General features: G+C 34.0%; 3 protein-coding genes across 3 annotated transcripts; 1 reads left to right on the top strand and 2 right to left on the bottom strand.

Moving 5' to 3' along the window:
• Window positions 1–10,044: 10,044 nt before the first annotated feature.
• LOC126891207 (uncharacterized) lies at window positions 10,045–10,908 on the bottom strand. Its single transcript, XM_050660389.1, has one exon. It carries the CDS (start codon window positions 10,906–10,908, stop codon window positions 10,045–10,047), a length of 864 nt encoding a protein of 287 aa, XP_050516346.1.
• Window positions 10,909–10,917: 9 nt separating this feature from the next.
• Window positions 10,918–11,589, bottom strand: LOC126891206 (neutrophil collagenase-like). The gene has a single exon (XM_050660388.1). The coding sequence runs from the start codon at window positions 11,587–11,589 to the stop codon at window positions 10,918–10,920; it is 672 nt and encodes a 223-aa protein (XP_050516345.1).
• Window positions 11,590–18,580: 6,991 nt separating this feature from the next.
• On the top strand, window positions 18,581–19,837 carry LOC126891205 (uncharacterized). The gene has a single exon (XM_050660387.1). It carries the CDS (start codon window positions 18,581–18,583, stop codon window positions 19,835–19,837), a length of 1,257 nt encoding a protein of 418 aa, XP_050516344.1.
• Window positions 19,838–24,275: the final 4,438 nt, after the last annotated feature.

The raw sequence follows: 24,275 nt of genomic DNA, 5'->3' as shown, positions 1-24,275 counted from the left end.
TATTCTCTAATGACGTGCAGCCAGTTACTGTTGCGATGAGTGGGAGAGTAGTGCCGTGTTCCGTTGCACAACGCATTGCTATCAAATTCCATGCAGAAGAAAATGTTGGTCCCGCTGAAATTTGGCGAAGACTAAAAAATCAATATGGTTAATCAACACTGTCCAATCACGAGTGAAATTTTGGCATAGACAAGTTCGTGAAGGACGAGATGCCGTAGAAAACAAAAGTCATCAACGACTTCCAAAAATTGTCGGATAAAAGCGAGGACTCATTTGTCTGCAGGCAAAGTTTTAGCGACATGTTTTGGAATTATCGTGGTGTTTTGTTGCTAAATTTTCTTCATGAGAGACGAACCATTAATGCAGCTTATTACTGTAGTCTTTTGGACCGTTTTTGAGTTGGCTATAGGTCCAAAAAACGGGATGTCGTATACGAGGTGTGTTGCTCTTGCATGACAACGCTCCATACAGTCCTGATCTTTCACCATGTGATTACTACATGTTCGGTCCATTAAAAGATGCACTAGGCGGAGCGCGTTTTGATGATGATAATCAAGTGGAGCAATTCGTGAGCAATTGGTTAGACATCATCCCTCATTTTTTTATGAAAATGGAATACAGAAACTTTCTAGCCGCTGGGAAAAATGCATACAGAAGAAAGGAATGTATATAGAAAAATTGAGTATTGTTTAATTGTTGCAATTATAATTCAATAAAAAGTTATTAGCAAAGGTCGGTTCATATTTGATTCACCTCTCGTATATTTAACTTTTTAGATTCTATGAAAAATTTAATTTTTCTGGAGTGATTGGTGCAATAGATTGTACCCATATTGCTATAGTTGCACCAAATACCAATGATCCCATAAGACCAGGTCTGGCATACTATAATAGGAAAGGTTATTATAGTATAAATGTTCAAATGGTAATGGATAGCATTGGTTTTTATATAATATATTGGTAATTGTTTATTTTGATTTAGATCTGTGATGCAGACCTAAAGATCTTAAATTGCAATGCTCGCTTTCCTGGATCATCACATGACTCAGCAATATGGGGTGTGAACTCTATAAGGCAACATTTAGAAAATATGTTTCTAAATAATGAGTTACAGTCAACTTGGTTAATTGGTAAGTAATATAATTATTGTCACGAGAATGTTGAAAATAAGCCGCAGTATATTTATTTACATATTTATTTACTGACGATATAGAGATCGAAGATCTCTATATCCAAAGAATTTAAACTTATTACAAAAAAATTTTGTATTTCAAATTATTTTGAAGGGTGAGACATCTGTTAATATTTCAACAAACAGTCTCTGGATATAGAGATCGCTTAATAAAATTTAAATCAGTATGTGGCATATTCTCAATATTCTCCTGAAAATACAGAATGCAAGAATCAAAAAGCTTTAGAATAATATAATGATAAATAAATAAGTAAAGCTTTTCTATTGTAGGAGATGCAGGGTATCCATTGCAACCATGGCTTATTACTCCATGGAAAATTTTCCAGAAGATTCTCCTAAAGGGAGATATACACGCCAACACATTTTGGCAAGAAATATAGTTAAACGGTGTTTTGGAGTACTCAAACAGCGCTTTAGGTGCCTTTTACAACATCGAGTACTCCACTTTGCACCACAAAAAGCTGCCAAAATTGTGTTGGCTTGTGTAGTACTTCACAATTTAGTTGTAGGTAGAGACCTAAATTTGCCAGAAGACATAGAAGTGAAACATGAAGAGAATCCAAATGGCCCTGTTCAAGGTACATATTAAATAATATGGTTGTTTAAAAGAAAACCTTTTTTTTGTTTTATTACAGGACCTCAAAACTATATAAATGATGGCAGGAGAATTCAGAGGCAACTTATTGAAAGACATTTTAGGTAAATGAAACTTTCTTCTTCTTTTTGTAGACATGACTCTGTCGTCTGTTTTTTCAATGTACCTCTAGTAAGTTGTCGTTCCATCGTTTTCGTAGTCTTCCCACTGATCGTCTTCCTATTGGGGAACCGTCTCTCGCTGTCCTGACTACCCTGTTTGTTGTCATTCGGCTTATGTGGTCAGTACTTCTATAGTACAGTACAGTACAGTAGCTCTATCCCATAGAGTCTTACAATTGATTTTTCGAAGGGTTTTCATCTGCTATTTCGAGCAATCTTTTTATACTGTCTCAGGTTGAATTAACTTTCAACACTTTAAATTCGTGAATATAGTTATGTAGGAGACTCAGAACATTACTCTCAATTTCACTAAAAAATTCCAAGTGGTCAGTGTGATGTTTGCTACTAGTAAGACAGTAACTACTAATTCTATTTTTAAACCAACTTAATAGTTTCTCAACCCCACTATCTAGATAATTAATAACACTTGTGTGAATTACTATGTAAATGTCCTGTTAACCCTCTTTCACAAATTTTTTTATGTCTTGACATTTAATAACATTGGATGTAGTAGTAACTGGATGAACATTGGATTTACTGGAAGTCGCTTCTCCGGTGGCTGAATAGTTTATATTAGCGGATGTATCAACATCTGAAAGTTTCACCTTTTTCACTTTATTACTAAACCGTTCCGGGCAACTTTCTCGTTTATGACGAGTTACACTGCTTCTGTTGGATAAAACTTTTAAACAAGAGTCGCACTGCATGGTTGTTAACTGAAGTTTGATGAATGTATGATGTAAAAATGAATCACGATGAAAGAAGTGGGGGGTATAAATATAAACTGGTTTCGAATACCGGTTTTGAGCTGGAAATACCGGTTTTATGGTATTTTTAGAGTGTATAACTACGAAAACTAACAATATAATCCAAATATATATACATATTCCTGACATTAAGACCTCAATAGGGTGGTTGGAATGTGGGGTTAGGATGATAAAAGAGTTTTTACCGAAATATCACAATATGCATGATTTTTTCTAAAAAATAATGATAGCTTTGTATCCTAGACGTCAAGACCTTTCATTATAGTGGTTGGAAGGTGGGGTTGGGATGAAAAAACAGTTCTTGTCGCTTTATCGCAATACGCGTGATTTTTCTACATAATAATGATAGTTTTGTATTCTAGACGTCAGGACCTTTCATTAGAGTGGTTGGAAGGAGGGGGTAGGACTAAAAATAAGGAAAAAACCTCAAAAATAAAAAAATATAAAAAATGAAAGAAGTAGATAAGTAATGCCGAAATGGCTACACATAGGGAAATCAATGTGTTAGAGAGAGAGAGCGTTTTATCAATGTGTGGGAGAGAGACAGATGATGTGACACGCCCCGACGCTCCGTGGAAGGAATCTACTAACTTATAGTTAAACTTTTATCCGCTAGACGTCACTAGTAGTCACTAATCAGCCGCCATTGTTCCATAATATTTTTGCTGCACGTCCGACGTGTCGTCGAAGGAATCTACTGACTTATAGTTCAACTTTTATCCGCTAGACGTCATTAGTAGTCACTAGTCATCCGCCATTGTTCCATAATATTTTTATAAATTATGTAGCTACCAAAAATCTTCTTTTCCGCAACTGTCAACTGTCAAATCTTGTCGCAGTTGCCACTGTCAAATCTTCTTTTTCACAGTGTGTCAAATCTTCTTCTTTTTGCAAATATACTTTTCGTTTATAATGTTATTTACCATTGTGTTTCAGATATCGTTTGCCATTTTTTATCCAAAGTAATTTACACACATGAAGAGTATAGTTAGAAGTAGTAGAAGTTATTAAAGGTGTATTATGGGCGATATATTAAAAAATTAAAAATATTTCTGCTGAGAATATGATCCTCTACAAGTACCTACTAGATATAAAAATTATTTGAAATTTACAGAGAAACGTTGCATTTATTTATTACTAAAAATTTTATTCAAATATACCTCAACGCATGCAAAATAGGATTGTCCGAGGGAGTCCCATTTTTCCGAGGGAGTCCCCATTAGTATCTATAAGACAAACGATGAATTTATTTATTACTAAAAATTATATTCAAAATACCTCAACGCATGCAGAATGAGTATTTTCCAAGGTTGAATATATAATTTATATACAAATGAAAATTACTGTTATTAACACATTATTTTCGCGAATTCCATTTTTATCTATAATTATTAACATCGACTGCATTTCACATGCAATTGGAATTTCCGTTACTGCATTGTTACTGTACTAAGTATGTAGCATGACATAATTATTCAAGAACCAACATGACTTTCAAGAATAAACTGGAGAATGTGTAATTATAGATACATGTGACGTCAATGAAGCTACAATATAAAATAGGATGCACATGGGTATTGCACTCATTGTGCTTAGCAGTAACGTTTGTGTAGTGACTCTAATACACCGAGGTAAGTTTTTCTCTTTATGATTTTGTTTTTTAACTTGTGCATAAATTGTTGTTTTTGTTTTTTGCATTCTTTGTATGAGTACACATAATTTTCTCGATTTTCGTCTTCTTTGTTTTATTCGTACAGTATTCATATCATTTCTCTATTTTCATGCAGTATACACACTATTTCGATAAAAATGCTATTTTAGTGTACCTACTTAGATAGAAATTTCAGTTTGAATCCCTATATCTATTCTCTATTGTATAAGTACACTTAATTTTCTCGATTTTCTTCTTATTTATTTTATTCGTACAGTATACATATTATTTCTCTATTTTCATGAAGTATACACACTATTTCGATAAAAATGATATATTAGTGTACTTCAATAGAAATTTCAGTTTTACTAGCTATATCTATTCTCTCTATTGTAATATTTTTTTGATTTTTCGTTTTTGCTATTATCTTATGCCAATAGTGTTGGTTTGAATTTAATATACAGTTGTGTATGCAAATCAATAAAAATTGAAGTACCAGTCATATATTATTTATTTTCTATTTTCGTAGAATTCGTTTTTATTCGTAAAAATATATACACATATTGTGATTTTTTCGCTTGCTGTTATTCCTAATAGTTTTAATTTAATTTTCTAAATATATACAGTTCGCTAAATGGAGGTCAATATAAAATGTTCTTAAATTAAAAATGTTTTGTTGCTATTGGATTTACGCTTCAAATACGTTTTTATTTATTATAGATGGACCTATCAAAATTAAATAAGGCTACTGTTATTGCAGAGAGAGGCCAAATCAGAAAGCTTAGCAGCCTACCCATTGGTGTGCCACACAAAATACTGGCGGCCAAAGAAGTGAACTCCCAATTCGGCAATTCAATCCTGCTAGAATTGGAAAAGGAGGAGGTAACATTCCTGCCGCCACGGGTCACGGAAGTATACAGGCCATACCTCAAATATTTTGAAGAGGGGAAATACAGTCTGGTCTTTAAAGGACACGTCACTACAAAGAAAGCACAACCAGCCGCCTCGTTCGAAATAATAGAACATTAGAAAATTAAAAGGGTGAGCGATTTTTAGTATTTTTTAAATTTGTTTGTCGTAAAAAAATTTTTTAATAAAATGTCTTCGAATAATATTGATAATATCATTAAACAAACGGACGGTGTTGTACTAGCAATTAGAAAGTTACGAAAAATTTTATTTGATAATTTTACAATCAGTGATGCGGAAGTGTGGTTAAATAGATTACAAAAACAAATTAGATTATGTAAAAGGATAATTCGTAGTAGAAAACAGAATAAATTATCTGTAGGGACTTGTAGAAAAATAGAAACAAATATGGGTCATTTTAAACATTTTAGAAAGCTAATTTTAAATAGACATATCGGGGCAGGTCTTCACCTAAAGTTGGGGCAGAGGGTTAAATGGGAAAATGTACAATCAAGTTTTCAAAGTAGAATCAAAACCGGAATTATAGCTAATTTACGACATAAGGATTTGAATCAATTTTTAGGAGATTGCGTAGTTGTTTTTAAAAATAAAATCGGTAAAATTTTAAAAACTCACTCTGCACTTAAAGTAAATACAGCATTTTGTGGGGAGTTTATTAGAAAATCAGGAGATAATGAAATTGTAGAGATTAAATATTTTAATACTAAAAATTGTATTATTGATTTATCAACTCAAATATACGAATGGTTCAAGGAAAATGTAGTAGATTAACTTTTAAACGAATTATCGGAATTTGCCGAAAAAGATTCGGGATTTGCATTAAATAAAATTATTTCTTTGGCTGTTAATATCAATAAATTTTAACTTGGGAACGGTTCATCTTACATTAGACTCCCAGAACCAATTTTAAAAAAGAAAGCTTGTATTAATGTAAAAAATACAGATCAGAACTGCTTTTACTGGGCTATCGTAAGCGCTCTTCGGGCTCCTAGACATAAAAGTAATCCAGAAAGAACCTCCTCATATCCATATTTTACGGAAGTTTTACAAACAGAGAATTTAGATAGTCCTATGCCATTATCGCAAATTTCAAAATTTGAAAAATTAAATAACATTTCAGTCAATGTTTACGCTCTAGAATTAATTAAAACAGAGAAAGCATCGTTTTACACAGTAGTACCAGCCAGATTGACGGAAAATAAACGGGACACACACGTTAATTTACTTTTAATTCAAAGTCATTATTATCCTCGCTTAAATGATTATGATGCTCCACCAACTGAAGAAAATGATTGTAACGAAGAGATTACATACCACTATTGTTGGATTAAAAATTTGTCGTATCTTGTTAGTAGGCAAACAAATAAGAACGGCCACAAAAAATTTATTTGCGATAGATGTATTTCATCAGCAAAATAAATTTGTTGAGCATGAAAAAGTGTGTTCTAAATTTAATAAACATAAGATTAACATTCCAAAAGAAAGCCACGTCGAATTTAAAAACTTTACATACCAGCAAACTACTCCTTTTGTCGTTTATGCAGATTTTGAGTGTCAATTAGAAAATTATAACCAAAGCAACGTAAATTTAACTAAAACTTTAAAATATCAAAAACATGTTCCGTACAGCGCAGGCTACTATGTAAAATGTTGTTATGATGATAGTCTTTCTTATTTTGATAGTTATCGAGGTGCAGATTGTATGGATTGGTTTGCAGATCGTATGGTTGACGTTTCTAATTGTGTTGCTTCGAAACTAAAAACAATAGTGCCTATGATTGAAAAGCCAAATGCAAGTACAGCGACATCTTGTCACATTTGTAGTAAACATTTTTCAGACAAAGACATTATTGTTAAAGACCACGACCATTTCAATGGGGCATTTAGGGGATTCGCACACCAAGCATGCAATCTTAACTTTAGAAAATTGTTTGTAGTTCCCATCGTTTTTCATAATTTGTCCGGATATGACGGCCATTTTATGATTTCAAATTTATGCAAAAAAGGTTACTTGAGTGTACTTCCCATTAACAAAGATAAATACATCTCCTTTACGCTGCATTCAGATAAAAATAACATTAAATTACGATTTATAGACTCTTTTCGATTTATGGTGGCTTCTCTTGATGAATTAGCTTCAATTTTAGCCGATTCAGAAAAGAAAATTTTAAGGAGGGAATTTCAAGGTTTAGAAAATGAGAAATTTAATTTGTTAACGCGTAAAGGAGTTTTTTGCTATGATTACATAGATAGTTTGTCGAAACTAGATGAAACTTCTTTACCTCCAATTGAAAATTTTTATAATAAATTAAATGATGAGAATATAAGTGATGAGAAGTACGCTCATGCGCAATCTGTTTGGCATCAATTTAACATTCAAAATATAGGGGAATATTCCGATTTGTATTTAAAAACAGATATTCTGCTTCTTGCGGACGTTTTCGAACAATTACGCAAAAAATGTTTTTCCACCTATGGCCTGGATCCTGCGTGGTACTATACAATGCCCGGATATACGTGGGACTGTATGCTCAAGTATACAGGATGTAGGTTAGAACTACTAAAGGATCCAGACATGGTGCTGTTTTACGAGAACGCCATAAGAGGTGGAATATCCGTATGTAGCAACCGATTTTCTGAAGCTAACAGCTAACAATAAATATATGCCTGATTACGATCCTAAAATACCGTCCAAATACCTTATGTACCTGGATGTTAACAATTTGTATGGTTTTGCAATGGAGCAGCTCTTACCCTACGGAGGATTTAAATGGTTGGATGATGTAACATCGTTTGATGTGACATCAATAGCCGATAACTCTGACGTAGGGTATATCTTACAAGTTGATCTATCATACCCACAAGAATTGCATGATAAACATAAAGATTTTCCGTTTGCAGCCGAACGCAGCGTACCACCCAGAGGCGGGGTAAAATTACCGGAATTAATGACAACACTTCACGATAAAAAAGAATATACCGTTCACTATAAAAATTTAAAACAAATGCTAGCTAATGGACTAAAGTTAACGAAAATTCATAAAATTTTACAATTTAAACAGGTTGAAGCCCTACATCGAGCTAAATACTCGAAATAGGGCTGCAGCTCAGACAGATTTCGAAAAAAATTTGTATAAATTAATGAACAACGCAGTGTTCGGAAAAACTATGGAGAACTTAAAAAACACCGTATTTGTAAAATCGCGAAATCTTGGGGTGGTCGCTATGGCGCCGCAAATTTAATTTCGAGTTTTAGATTTCATAGTTGTACAATTTTAGAGGAAAATCTGGTGGTTATCGAATTAAAAAAGCTTGAAATAACGTTTAATAAACCTCTATATGTAGGGCAGGCGATTCTAGACCTCTCTAAGACAGTCATGTATGATTTTCATTACACCTATATGTTACCAAAAATGGGAGCAGATAGGTGTAAGCTTATGTACATGGACACCGATAGTTTTGTCTACGAGTTGCAGTGCGAGGATGTATATGAGGAGGTAATTAAAGCTGACTCTATTAAATTTGATACTTCAGATTATTCTAAAAATAACATATAAAATACCGCAAAAAAAACAAAAAGGTGCCGGGTCTAATGAAAGATGAAAACAACGGTAAAATTATGACACATTTTGTGGGGCTTCGAAGTAAAATGTATAGTTACAAGGTGCAGGGTGGGAAGATCGTTAAAAAATCTAAAGGAGTTAAATATAATGTTGTTAAAAATAAAATAAAATTTGAGGATTATGTTGAATGTTTGAAAAATTTTAAAGAAAAAACAGCTACACAACGCTGTATTAGATCGTATGCACATAACGTCTATTCTGTCGAACAAAGTAAAATTGGTTTAAGTCCGCATGATGATAAACGCTATTTAATTCCAAACAGTTTTGATACACTCCCGTGGGGTCACTACAGTATTTTAGAATAGGGTTGTTTTGTTATAGATGAACCCTCCAACGTTAACAACATTAGCTGTTAGAAAAATTTGCGATACAATTATATCGGCAGCAGATTTCATGGAGCAATCCCCCCCTACCATGGAAGTTAACCAAGATGATTGTCAAAAAATTTCCTTCATTTAAATGGCGTGCTATGTTAAAAAAAGCCGAAAAGGATCTTGAACCTTCATATAAAGGAATTCAATTTATTACATGTTCCAAAGAAATAGACCAACATTTAATTAACACTATATTAGGGAGATCAGATTGGGATTATGTTTTCGAAGACTATTCTAGTTATTGGCTACAGCAATATCGTCTTAACGTATGCAAAATATGTTTTTCTAAATTTAAATATACACACAAAACTTTAAACAAATATATATTTGTTAGCTATGATCATTCTCACGAGATGTACGATGCTCATGATATAATTGAGGATGTATACCAAGAAAAAAAGTATTGGTGTCATAGCTGCTTTAAAAGAGTATTATTTGAATTAAAAGACGATGCGTCGTGTACTCGTGACTTGCATGAAATGCCAACACATACCCGATTTGATGATTCCGATATAGATAGTGGTATTGACTCTTTTGAAAATAATTAACTTTTTTCGACAAACAAATCAAAAAATATTTAAAAATTGTTCATCCTTATCCTAGTTTATATCTATCTGTATATATTAAATATAAATTCTGTAATAGTTCTGTAAATGTATATTAAAAATATCTGTAAATAAAAAGACTTTATTATAAAATATTCTTTATTTTCATTTACATTTTTCCAATAAAAATCTTCATTTAGACATTAATCATTCAAAGAATAAATTTACTTTGGATAATAAGGATTTCAGTTGTTTTATTAATCCATTATCAGGACAAGGGAAACCTAACATATTCCAGTTAAAAGTACATTTTTCAACAACACTTCTTGTAAATTCATTAAACTTGTAATAAATGTTTTGCTTTAAGAAATATATATGTCCATCAATGTAATTAAATGCTGATGTAATATCATTTGGTATTCCTGGAAAAACATCACTTATGCGTCCTCTAGAGATAATGTCTTTATCATTAAATTCAATAAATGAGCCATCAAAACAAACAAATTTTTTTCCTGAATTTGTTTGAAATAAACCGTTAATACTTCTTGCGTTATTTACTTCAGGTACCATGTTATCTGTATGAATTCTTAAGCTAGGAAATGCTGCTGCATATATACGATTTCTGCTTACACCAATCAAATCTCCATTGGTGCTTTGAAAAACATGTGTCACGTTCGTAATTCCCCTTGGAAAATATCTTATAAATTGTTCAGCATTGGTAGGGATCTTTTCATTATTTAAGTCGTATTTCCATACCAGATCCTTACTTACTATATACATTCGGTATGTTGGAAATGATGGAGCGTATGCTAAAAATATTAAATCTGGATATTCCAATTCACATACATTCGTTATTATATTTTGCTTTGATTTATTAGTCCTAGCTGCTGTGGTTGTCGTACTCCAAGATCTTTCTGTTGTGGTTGTCTTTAAAGTTGTTACACTACTCCTAGTAACACCAGGTCGAGTTGGAATAGATGCGGATTTACTTTTAGGTCCATATAACTTTTCTAAGCCCCTTTTATCATCATCAGTTATGTGGGAAGGAAAGGTTTCATAAAAGGGATACATTACAGCCTTCTAATCGCTAGTGTGTGCTAAACCTAAAGCGTGACCAACTTCATGGAGAAGGACTGCAAAGAAATTTGTTCGACCTACTGTAGAATTCAAACTGAAATCCCACGTTAGATTGCTATTCATATGAATTTCTATGCACCCAGATGTAGGTGGAAAATAAGAATGTGCTAATACACCATTTGTAAATTTAAAAGGACATTCGTCGTTACCCTGACAATTGTATCGAAAATAGTGCTGTTTTTGAACTACTGTTATAGTTATATCCGGCTGTGGATTTGGGATTCTCAGATAAGTAAACTTAAATTTTGATGCTTCTTCCCATATTTCAAATACTCTTTTAGTGACTGTCAAGGCTTCAGGGATTGCTTGAGGAAAATACCATTTTATATCAAATTTTTTCCATGCTGATTTTACAGCGTAAGCATTGTCTCCTTGGGTACATCGTGGTTTCTGCATTAACTCCATCGTTTCTTTATTTAATTTCCCATCCACCGGTAAATTATATCTTTCTTGAAACTGTTCTAGTGTTTCAGTAATATCAGTGTTGGCAGTTTCACTTGTGGTGATGTAACCATATTGTTCTAGCCATGACACTGCATTTGTCTCAGTAAAATTTCCACCTAGGCAAAAACTTATGCTAGTTGCGATGAGCAGAACAACCTTATTGATATGCATCTCGAATGATACTGAGTCACATAAGAAAACATCACTGTGATATAAGTAAACCCCACCAGCCTGGGTCTTATATGATTGCGGTGTGTGCAGCAAAAATACTCCTCTTTTAATTTCTTTAGTTTCATAAAATAAAAAACAGATATATATATTTTTACAAGCTTTATTAAATTCTTTCAAGATCATTAGCGATCCTATGTTTACAGAAAAATATAAGTTGCCCTAACGCTATATGTTGTAAAGTATATCCTTCCTATGTAAATGCATACAATTTTTGAATGGCGCCTGAAAACGTATAATTTTCATTACTAAAACTATCGCGAACAATATTAAGCGTGTTATAATAAAAATTTTGAAATTCAACAGTCTCTAGCATTGTCAGATATGGTGTTAAAAGTTCACTATTTGCTTCCAAAAGGGTGTTCATTTGAAGTTCTGAGAGACAAAAGTTAATGTCGTGCTTGGTTATTTCAAGGCATTTCATGTTGTCGTAGATTATTTGTCGAATTCTGCAGTAGTCACCGCACTGAATTTCAACAGGATCAGGAAAGTTCACGTTCTCATAGAAAAAACTATTCTCGTTGAGTTGGGTAATTAATTGTTCCCATTCATAGGTACTGAAAGATATTTTCTGCCATGGTGATTTCCACATAATTACAGCAGGAGTGTATGTTCTAGCTGGACTTAGACCACATCCAAGTTGGTATGATCCATTTACAAATTGAGTGTACAGCAGGTAATGGGTCTCGTTCTTGGCTGCTTCTTCGTACTTTTCTAGAAGATCTTCAAGATCTTGATCGTAGTCTTCACATACGGTTGATGTTTCGGATGATTGCGAAAGGGTGACATCATACTCGCTGCCGCTTGAGTATCCAGTATCTTGAGAATACATTTTTACTAGCGCACTGACTGCAACAAACAGATCGAAAAACGTGTTTCTCCTCACTGTTGCATACTTTTGTTCCCCCACCTTTTAGATGACAGCGTCATTATCAATCCAACTATTATGTTTTGCATCAAGGCCAAGCCATTTGACGTACATTTTTTTATCTTTACGGCGTAAAACTTTTTCAACTAAGTAAATATCAGGATTGGCTGTTTTCTGTAACTCTTCATCGTAAAAGGCTCCTTTGATCGGTGCACCTTGCATGTCTTCGAGCATGTACGTTGCAGGATTGGTAATATTGATTTTGGTAACTTTGAATAATTCTGTTGTCCAACTTGGAACGTATCCTTTGTCAAATAACATTTTGGTTTTGCTGATGCGTACAATGTCACCAACTTTAAATTTTCGCGGACCTGCGATTTTTAAATGCGTAAACTTGTTTTTTAAAATCTCCTTTTCATTGGTTTTGTTCACTTGTGATGGTTTGTACCCCGTTTTTGAATGCTTTGTATTGTTGTATTCAGCCGTAACTTTGGGCAATATGTCAATCCACTTGTAAGTACCGTGTAAGCTGAAATACTTGTAAAGTTTGGATTTCAACGTTCTAATGACGCGTTCAGCCATGGCTGCTTTCATGGTAGTGAAAACAGAGTAGTGATTTATTTTATGTTTTTTCATTAAATTTTGAAACTTGTTGTTGTAAAATTCAGTTCCCTGATCCGACTGCAGATTTTTCGGTGTTCGTTTACTGTGTGCGAGGATATCCGAAAATGCTCGAGTCAGCTCCTCACCCGTCTTTGTCTTTAATGGACGAGTCCAAAGATATTTCGAAAAGCAATCAATAACAACTAAAATTAATTTAAAATTTCTATTGTTATGAGAATGAGGTCGCATTTCAGCCAAGTCCATCTGCCATAAATCGTCTAAGCCTTTGACTATTGTACGTCGTCTTGGATAATTTTTTCGAGCAGGTTTGTGTAGCTCGTTAACTAGTTGCACCTTTTCCATGGACGACGCCATTTCTACTTTCTAAAGCTTTAACTCTTTGGAGTAAAGGGTGTAAATATGTGTTAAACATAGCAAGTGTATCTTGGATTTCTTTTACTGCTGAAGATAAACGTTCATCCAACTCGTACAAAGTCTTTGACAGCTCTGATACTCTACTATCTAGTAAAGATCTCATATCTGATTCATATCGAATGCTTTTCTGCCATTGCTCAAGATCATGAATCCTATTATCATTTATGGTTTGTAGATTTACCTGTAACTCGCTTAGTAATTTATTATGTTTTTTGCCTTTCACCTTTTTTGCATCAGACATCTTCACTCTGCCTAAGCTGTTTACGTTCTAACGCAATATTCTTTGTGCAATAGGTTTTACGCAACTCGTCCATCAATTGGCTCTTTAGACAATTTTATTATTTTCGACGTATTCTTCTACTAACTTAAGACGATTTTCTAAATCATGTGAATTAAGATCCGTTGTTTTAATCTTTTTTTCCATTTCCAACGATTTCAACATATTTTGTGCACTTTGGTGAGCAGCATCTGTAACGTTCTTATTCATTTCACGTTTAAATAAATCTAGGTCATTTCTAAACTCGTGTACTTGTTTTGACAAATCGGATGTTTTTGCAGCATTCACTTTGTTCTCATCAAACAACAAATTAATTTTTTTATTAGAATCACTTTCTACTTTACTTATGGTGTCTGAGATTTTTTGTTTAAGTTGAACATGTTTTGCATTATATTCTTTGCGTAACAAATTAAACTCTTTTCTTACAAAAGACTTGACATGAACAATGCGACCATCTACGTATTTCTTGTTGGAAAGATCAGTATCAGCTACAGGAGGATTCCGTTTCATATCCTTCGTTACTGCATGTATTTGGTTTTGTACATCCAAAATAGATTGTTTTAAGCCTTCACGTAGCTTTTTAACAGCTTGTTCATTAGAACAATAATGATGGCGACCAAACTTGTCAACATTCATATTGGAAATGATGCTACAATAATCTGATCTAACGTTAATATATAATATCTGCTTCACGTAATTCGTTGATAATGGCAACAATTTCGTTATTGAGGGATGCGGTGCTTCCTGCTTTTTGCTCAGCAATCAACAATTTGAGACGCTCGCAAAGTTCGTTTGGGTCATCCCAATACACATATTGCACATGATCATCGCTGTCTTCCCAATGTGTCGGTATTCCTGAGCCGACCTCCTTCCTACCAGATACTGTATTACGACGAAATGATTTATTAAGGTCAGGTTTAAGAAGTGATTTATTAAGATTAGGTTTAATAATTTCACTCCATTTGTAGGTTTTGGTTCCCTTTAGTGCACCATTCAGTTTTTTATGAGCATTGGTTAATTCCAACAATGTAATATATCGCCTTATATCGTCCTCAGTGTAATAATCAGGTTCTTTGTAAAATATTAATTCATATAGCCCACGAGTTCCAACAACATAGTCTCCTTTCGTCACAATCCAACCATTATGAGTGAAATCAATAACAGTTTTTCCAAGTTTCCATTTGGAAGTTACAGGATCATGAGTAGGACCGTATACTCTATCTATTTTATCTGAATACTGCCAATGGTCTTTCACATAAGGATGAATTAGATGATGGTATTTTTCTAGGTAATCTTGAAATTCTTGTTCGGATACCTTATCTTGCGATTGGTTTGTTTCTATGCTATCTTCGTATTCTTCATCGGATTTATCGCTGTTTTCAAATACCTCTTCATCACTGATAAATGATGTATTTTTTATGGTGTTGATATCTTCTTTTTTAATTTCTTCTTCTTTTTCCATTGGTTCTTCTTTTTTAATTGACTCAGTTTTAACGTTAGCATTGTATTGCGATGTTTTTGCTAGAACACTGGTTATGGGTTTAAACATTTTTTTCAAAGTTTCATCCTCCTCCGATTTACCTAGTTTTAAAGCTAAATACTTTTTGCGAATAGCTCTAGCTAATTCCGCAACTTTGCGCTTGCGTAGAAGCACTTGTTTGTCCAACATGTTTTTATATAATGCACGTGTCTCAACCACGCCTAAACTTTTATAAACTTGTCGAAACATTTACGATAGCGTCCGTTAGAAATATCAAAATCCTTAACAATAACAAATGTACCATACTTGTCCTTCCAACATTCGGAACAAAATTGTTTAAATTGCTCAAATGTCATGTCAGGAGAGACGTGATCGTCAAAGACGTGTTTTAAATTGAGCTCATCCTGTTTAAACAATACAATAAGGTTAGCATTATCACGTAGGAGCTGTTTGCCTGCTCGACTGTAGGATTGACATAGGTATGCACAATCGATATTTTTATGTCTCCCCATACAGTAATATTCACGTATTGTTTGTTGAGGATCCGTTGATACATCATCAAATATGAATACAGAATTTGGTTTGGCTTTACCAGGACTTATTACATCATCATTATCTTTAAATGGGAAATCGCCCACCTCCTTCACAGATGCCAACACTTCCTTCAAAAATTGATACTTGGGCTGAAACAACGACTTTGAATAAACGTAAACATTTTGAAATTTAGCGCCATTCGGGTCAAACAATAATGCCAACATAGCATTAGTCTTTCCGCACCCACTTGGGCCGCATATGATAGCACGAAAAGAATGTGGTAGCAATGTACCATGTTTACTGGTTCTTGTCACGTTATCGACAAAATCTAAGTTTTCCACTGCTAGTGTCTTGTCTTGTTGAACAACCTTCATCTTGTGATCGAGATGAATTTTATGCACGTGGTTATATAAAAAGCAATTTTGTGTGAAACGATTCATTTCAATGTTGGTTGTTCAAGGTGAAGGAGTTTTAAATTCTCTAATCAATAGTCTACCATTTGAATTGCACGCTCCTGGCTACCAATATCTAGGACCTGGAACTAAATTACAGAAGCGTCTAGCACGAGGAGATCCTGGGATAAATCCATTAGATCGGGCTGCGAGAGATCACGATATTGCCTACTCTCAAAGTAATTCCTTAAAAGATCGGCATAAAGCGGATTGGGTGTTGGAAAATAAAGCGTGGGAACGAGTTAAAGCAAAAGACGCATCTCTGGGCGAAAAAACCACTGCCTGGTTAACTACTACAGCGATGAAAGCCAAACGAAAACTAGGTATGGGTGTGAAACGTGGTAAAGGCGTTAGTTCATTTAAGCGACACGTGCTGCAACCAATTATCAGAAGATTGAAACGTACTCCTCCAGCACCAAATCTGCGTAAATCAGCCCTACTTGCACTTGCAGCAGCTAGAACGGCCGTTAAAAACGTAGGTGGGAAAAAATGTGCGGGTTCCAAGAATTATTCCATTTGAACCAAAATCAGGTGGTATTTTACCTTTAATCCCTATCTTTGCAGGCTTATCAGCTCTCGGCTCTTTATCGGGAGGTGCGAGTGCCATTGCCAAGACAGTAATCGACTCAAAGAATGCTCAAAAGAAACTAGAAGAAGATAAACGTCATAATAAAGCAATGGAACATCTAGGCAAAGGTTTATACCTACGAAAAAACGCTAAAGGTGGCTTTGGATTATACTTGAAGAAGCCAAAAAACTCCCGCTGAAGCTACCTAATAGACCTTTAACCAATGTGGACTTGAATAAATTTGCTAAACAATTAAAAATTTCAAATTTTAGTGGAGTTTTTATGCGGGACAATTTACCTCAAGCCCCCCCGTAAACACGAATGTGCTATTATTAATCTTGATATTTCCAAGAACCCTGGTACACATTGGGTAGCTTACCGAAAGATAAATAACAACATAGAATACTTTGATTCATATGGTTGCTTGAAGCCACCGCGGGAACTAGTATCATATTTGAGTGGTGGACGAATTTTCTATAATAACGACGCATACCAAACTTATAACCAAATTAACTGTGGACATTTATGCTTAAAGTTTCTCTACAATGGAACCATCTAACGACATCTTGAGGCGTGCCACATGCATTTTTATGGAAAATATAACGAGCGATGTTTGGTATAAACTACCCCAAGATATTCGTCTCGCACTAGGAGATCATTTACCTTGCAAGAAAGATCATAATAAACATGAATGGGGTGATGTTTGCGGCAATATGAAATCTACATGTGTATTGTGTGGTGTCTATGAGAGCGGTATCTATGAGCAAAATGTAAATAAGACAAAACCATGTAACAGTATAATAAAAAAATAAAGAAATTTTTAACATAATATATTGATATTTAACTTACTACACCCTATATGAAGTATCAGTCATGTCTCGATTGTTAACCTTGACAAGTACTACAAACGAATTTTCGTTTACTCCTCAAGTGCCTCTTGTACTTGATCCACTTCAGCAGTATTATGTAGCAGTGTTGGGATTTCATACATTTAATTCAATTCCAAACATCGATGGTGAAAAATTTTATTTCTATGACCAAAATGATCGTAAAAAGTTGCGTCATATCGAAATTCCATCCGGATGTTATGAAATTACCGATATCGAAGCGTACATTCGAAGTGAATTACACACTAAATACAATTCAGTTCAGGAGTTCACTTTAAGACCGAACAACAATACGCTTAAATGTGAAATTTTCTGCCAAGAGCATACCGTTACTTTCGAGAAAGATGATAGTATTGGTAAATTATTGGGTTTCTCCTCAAATAGAATATTGACGCCAGGTAAACTGCATTCTTCTGATCAACCTGTAAACATTATATAAGTATCTAGTCTACTTTTTGAATGCAACATTACCGAAGGAGCCTTCTACGAGGACAGACCTGCGCACACTATTCTACATTTTCCACTTAGTGTTGATCCAGGGTTTGCTATCGATGAACGTCCTCATAACCCTATATACATACCAGTAAGCAGCAGCATACGTGAAATTACCAAAATTACCGTTAGTGTAGTCGATCAAGAATTAAGACCAGTCAACTTTAGAGGAGAGAAAAGTACTCTGCATTTGGATTTTAAGGAACGATAGATGGGTTTAGATATAAAACACAACTCTACACATCCATATCCATTAGTCTCACACGGATCCTGCATGGGACGTGACGTGTCTGCTGACAATAAAGTTTTTCTTGTTTCCATTGGATTACGACTGAAGAATGCCAAAACGTCACTATATTCGACGTCAGGTTCATCAGCAGGAACCACATATTTTCGATCTTTACCAAAAACCCCGGTTCGACGATACTATTAGAAAAGAAGAATTTCGTACATATACACCTTATATCAAGTCATTTAATAATAGTGACGTTGTCGAGTTTATCATAAATCAATCAGATGCATTTTTTGCGATACACGACACACTTTTAGAAATTAAAGGAAGTATCAAGAAAGCTGGTAATGGAACTGTTTCTCTTGCACCGAATGCTGGATCCTTCTTGTTTGATACTTGTACCTACATCCAAAGTTCACATGACATGGAAATAGTTCGAGATCCAGGTGTAGTCAGCACTATTAGCAGTTTGTTGTGTTATACACCTGAAGATTCCAGATTTCTCAGTACTGCAGGATGGAACTATCCGGATTATCCACATTTAACAGGGGACACCTTTAGTTTACTGATTCCAATCAAACATATTTTCAACATTTTCAACGATTACACTAAATTAACCTATGGTCGCCAAGTGTTTCGCTTTGTTCGAGCGCGTAATGATAGAGATTGCATTGTTGTCCAAGAACCTACTGGTTCCACGACAGTAACAACAGTATCATTAACCATCGCCAGCATGGAACTCAAGGTCAAACATGTCTTTCCCAATGATGATGTGAAAATCGAATTAATGACTCCGATTAAGAATAATACACCGATAACCATACCTTTTCGTAAATGGGAGCTCAATGAACTACCTTCACTTACGGCAGGATCTCGACGAGAGATATGGAGTGTAAAGACAACTTCAGCTGTTGAACGTCCACGCTACGTTATTGTAGCTTTTCAAACTTCTAAACGAGATGATATTCACGCTGATCCAACGTTATTTGATCACATTAGAATGTCCAGCGTACGAGTGGTTATTAATGGTGACTATTGGCCTAACGAGAGAATGCAATTGGATTTCGCAAAAAATGATTACGCTATAGCTCACTACAATTATACTGAATTCTTATCCAGTTATGCTCGTTCGTTAACAAAACATCCCATCTTAGATTACTCTGCATTTAAAAGATATGCTTTGTTTGTTTTTGACTGTTCCAAGCAGGATGATACATCATTTAGATCGGGAACTGTTGATGTTAAGTTGGAAATCGAAGCAGATGAAGGTTTTCCAGCAGGTACTCGAGCTTACTGTTTAATTGTTCACGACAGCCTACTCGAATACTTTCCACTAACTGAAGTTGTCAAAAATATAATTTAAATAGGACAATCTACAACTATGTCTTTCAGTATTGATCACAACATCATGAGGATCGCATTAGTTGACATACAAGGATTCACCATAGATGGGTGGTTTGTACCCAAAGAGTCATAAACGATGCCATTACATATTTACGTCTCCACAACCGTTTGCTACATTGAGTAATAAAGATAAGAAGACTGTATCTTACTTGGAGAGACACCTGCACGGTCTTCGGTATTCCAATGGGGATGTTGAATATTCAAAAATAAATGAAATACTAGAATCTAAGTTGTTGTATGCAGCTGATTACATCTACGTTCGCGGAGAACAAAAAGTGGAATTTTTACAAAAGAAATGCCACATTTTTGGAGTTTTTCCCACCATTATTGATGTTTGTAAATTTGATGAGTCACCCCTTGATACTGGAAACTTTATTCAGAATGCCAATCCTTGTCACACAACTGGACTATTTTCCTGCACCGAGAGAAATGTAGATCACCTCCGCCAATGGTTTTGTGAAAAAATATTACCTATGTAAATTAGGTTTTTTGAATAAAAGATTAAAAGTATTGTTTTTAGTTTTATTTAAAAAAAAAAACACTGTCTTCCTTTTTTACATATTTATTTTAATGCAAGATGATTCGCATTTCCGACTTACAAAAAAGTTTATAATGATATTAGCCGCTAGAAATACATTTATTACTAATATTATTGTTAACAGTATAATCGATGAACCATATTGGACGATGTCATCATTATTATTAGTTTTGCTCCATTTTGAATCACTTTCAGTGTTATTTGGGGATATTAACTTGTTCTTGTAGAATGCTCCTCCCGACTTTGGTATCGTTTTGAAAAATACTGGAAGCTGACCATAATTCACCACTTCATGATCCATTAGAGTCCATTCAGTTCGATTACAATCAGTTTTTACATCGTTAAAACATATCGCTATGTTCTTAACATTGTTTGGAACGTTTGTATAAAGGACATTGTTAGCAATAGCTGTGAGAATGATGAACGATGTCGTTAGTTGAGACATGTTGTTGGTTGAATTCTTTTTAATGGGTATTGTGTTTTTGGTAGTTTTCTTGTAGACAAATGAAACTCGGCAAATCGTTTTTCAAGTGTGATTCTATCTTCGTACCACTGTATATCCGCTTTTAATTTCTGTATTTGTTTGCACAACTCTTCTAATCTGCACTGTATGGAAGGCATTGATGAAATGAAGCACGTTTAACGTAAAGAATGAATATATATTAATTTTATTTATGTTTTTTAAATTTGCCTTAGTCCTAACCTGTACTTAATGATAAAATATAATGTTCTAAAAACGTCAACTTTATTCTTGAAAATCATGTTGGTTAGCTTAGTACAGCAAAACAGCGTCCGGAAATTCCAATTGCATGTAAAATACATTCGTAGAGATAAAAATGGAAATATCGAAATAATTTGTTAGTTGCAGTAATTATCATATACAATATATTCGACCTCGGACATGCATCTATAATTACACATTATCCAGTTTATTCTTGAAAATTGTGTTGGTTCATAAATAATTATTATGTCATAGCAAATACTTAGTACAGTATGCGGCGGCGGAAATTCCAATTGCATGTGAAATGCAGTCGATGTTAAAAATTATAGATAAAAATGTAATTCGTGAAAATAATGTGAAATGCAGTCGATGTTAATAATTATAGATAAAAATGGAATTCGCGAAAATAATGTGTTAATAACAGTAATTTTCATTTGTATATAAATTATATATTCAACCTTGGAAAATACTCATTCTGCATGCGTTGAGGTATTTTGAATATAATTTTTAGTAATAAATAAATTCATCGTTTGTCTTATAGATACTAATGGGGACTCCCTCGGAAAAATGGGACTCCCTCGGACAATCCTATTTTGCATGCGTTAAGGTATATTTGAATACAATTTTTAGTAATAAATAAATGCAACGTTTCTCTGTAAATTTCAAATAATTTTTATATCTAGTAGGTACTTGTAGAGGATCATATTCTCAGCAGAAATATTTTTAATTTTTTAATATATCGCCCATAATACATCTTTAATAACTTCTACTACTTCTAACTATACTCTTCATGTGTGTAAATTACTTTGGATAAAAAATGGCGAACTATATCTGAAACACAATGGTAAATAACATTATAAACGAAAAGTATATTTGCAAAAAGAAGAAGATTTGACACACTGTGAAAAAGAAGATTTGACAGTGGCAACTGCGACAAGATTTGACAGTTGACAGTTGCGGAAAAGAAGATTTTTGGTAGCTCCATAATTTATAAAAATATTATGGAACAATGGCGGATGACTAGTGACTACTAGTGACGTCTAGCGGATAAAAGTTGAACTATAAGTCAGTAGATTCCTTCGACGACACGTCGGACGTGCATCAAAAATATTATGGAACAATGGCGGCTGATTAGTGACTACTAGTGACGTCTAGCGGATAAAAGTTTAACTATAAGTTAGTAGATTCCTTCCACGGAGCGTCGGGGCGTGTCACATCATCTGTCTCTCTCCTACACATTGATAAAACGCTCTCTCTCTAACACATTGATTTCCCTATGTGTAGCCATTTCGGCATTACTTATCTACTGAAAGAAAAACCAAAACAAAAGAAAACCCAACTCGACTCAAAAAAAAGAAACAAAACTCAACACTCTGGGTATTCACCTTTACTGGGTACTCACCTTTACCGGTCATTCACCTTTCTTTGTTTGAGCCGGATTCAGGAATGGCGATTCGCCTTTCTTTGTTCGGACCGGTTCAGAACTGGATCTATCATACTACTTCGTTGGGTTTAGTTTCCCTATAAATTTCAGTTTAAGATGTTCGCTCGATTATTCAAGTCGTGTTTCCCATCCCCCGAAATGAGAGTAGCTACTACCGAATACCGTCGCGGTCACGAACCCTGCGTGGTTTCTCTAAAACGTGTGATATTAGATTTGGATAAATCGGTACCAAAAAAACGTAAATCCGTTAATTTATTTGATGATATATCTGTCGACCGGCGACCCTCAAACGATTTCAGCATTAGAACCAGTGAGGGATAGAAAGAGGGCGGCGTCGGAAGAAAGTGAGGGGTTGAGACGCTTACCCCAAATGGGCCTCGATAAAGCGAAATAAAACGGCTTATTTTGAAGATACAAAAAAAATAAACCCCGATCAAAGAACAATCTGACCCCCAAAAAAATAAAGGAAGGATCAAAATTTGGGATAGGTAGTTGAAATTGTCTATTATTATATAAGAAAGACATTTCTATATCCTCTCCATTTTTGTAAAATGGAGGGGAATACCCCTTCTAGGAGGAGAAAAATGTGCATTCAAAATAAGTCCGGAATTGGATAAAATGACTAATTCTAAGCAACTTTTTTTCTATCGAGTTTTTTCCCTAAGTAAATACTTCTCGAGTTATTTGCGAATGAATATGTTCATTTTTAACAAAAAAAAACATAATTTTGGACGGTTTTTGGCAAATAACTCAAAAAGTATCTTATCGAAAAAAAATATTAGCAAAAACACAGCTTATAAAAAAGTGAAAAACATGGTGTATGGTTCATTCTACCAACATACCGACTGTTTTGGATTATCGCGAATGCATGACGTCTATCGACCAAGTAGAAGAAAAGTTATAGCTAATGAAAAGTAGGTTCTCCGTCAAATTCCAAATCGAATATTTCAACGTGTAATAACCGAAAAACGGAGCACTTTTCGGAGAAAACTCGTTACAAAACTTTTTTAAAGTGTTTAAAAAAAGTTTTATTTTTATTTTTTAAAAAACTTCTAACATTAAAAGTAAGTGAGTTACACTCAAAATATTGTTGGAACCTTCTATTTTTTGGTAAAAAGAATCGTGAAATCACCCCCTAATTAGCATCCCAAATAAATGTAATCGTTACCGCTTCACAAGTTACTTTTCTTATATATTCTTTTGATATGATCTGTAAGTTTCATCGGTTCAAAGTGCTTATTGTTGAAAAGCTGTAGTTAAAATGGCTTGAATGAGTAACTAATCACGAGTTTATGCCAATTTTGAACAGCCATAGCATAACCAATTTTTGTCTAACAAGCAAACAAAAAATCCAAAATATTCAGAAAACCAAAACGTACATTTTATTACTCTTTGGGATTTTTGGTATTACTAATAATTTTTAGGTTATTTTGAAAAAATTTTAAGTTATTTTCAAAATTAAAAAAAGTGTTTATTTTAAAACCAATTTTTTTCAAAAATGTGCACATTGCACCAATGAAACACATCATATAAAAAATACATAAGTAAAGTAACGTGTGACGCGGTAACGATTAATTTTATTTGCGATGCTAATTAGGGAGTGATTCTCGCGATTTTTTTACCAAAAAATAAAAGGGACCGACAATATTTTGAGCGTAACTCACTTTTAATATTAGAAGTTTTTTTGAAAAAAA

The sequence above is a fragment of the Diabrotica virgifera genome, chromosome 9 (genome assembly GCF_917563875.1).
Source record: "Diabrotica virgifera virgifera chromosome 9, PGI_DIABVI_V3a".
Classification (NCBI taxonomy): Eukaryota; Metazoa; Arthropoda; class Insecta; order Coleoptera; family Chrysomelidae; genus Diabrotica; species Diabrotica virgifera.
Note: the sequence above shows the minus strand (reverse complement) of the source record. Positions and strands in the feature narration are given on the sequence as shown.

Excerpts from the sequence above, each read along its gene's own strand:
- LOC126891207 (XM_050660389.1), bottom strand. The coding sequence starts at position 10,908 with ATGTATCCCTTTTATGAAACCTTTCCTTCCCACATAACTGATGATGAT.
- LOC126891206 (XM_050660388.1), bottom strand. The coding sequence starts at position 11,589 with ATGCATATCAATAAGGTTGTTCTGCTCATCGCAACTAGCATAAGTTTT.
- LOC126891205 (XM_050660387.1), top strand. The coding sequence starts at position 18,581 with ATGCCAAAACGTCACTATATTCGACGTCAGGTTCATCAGCAGGAACCA.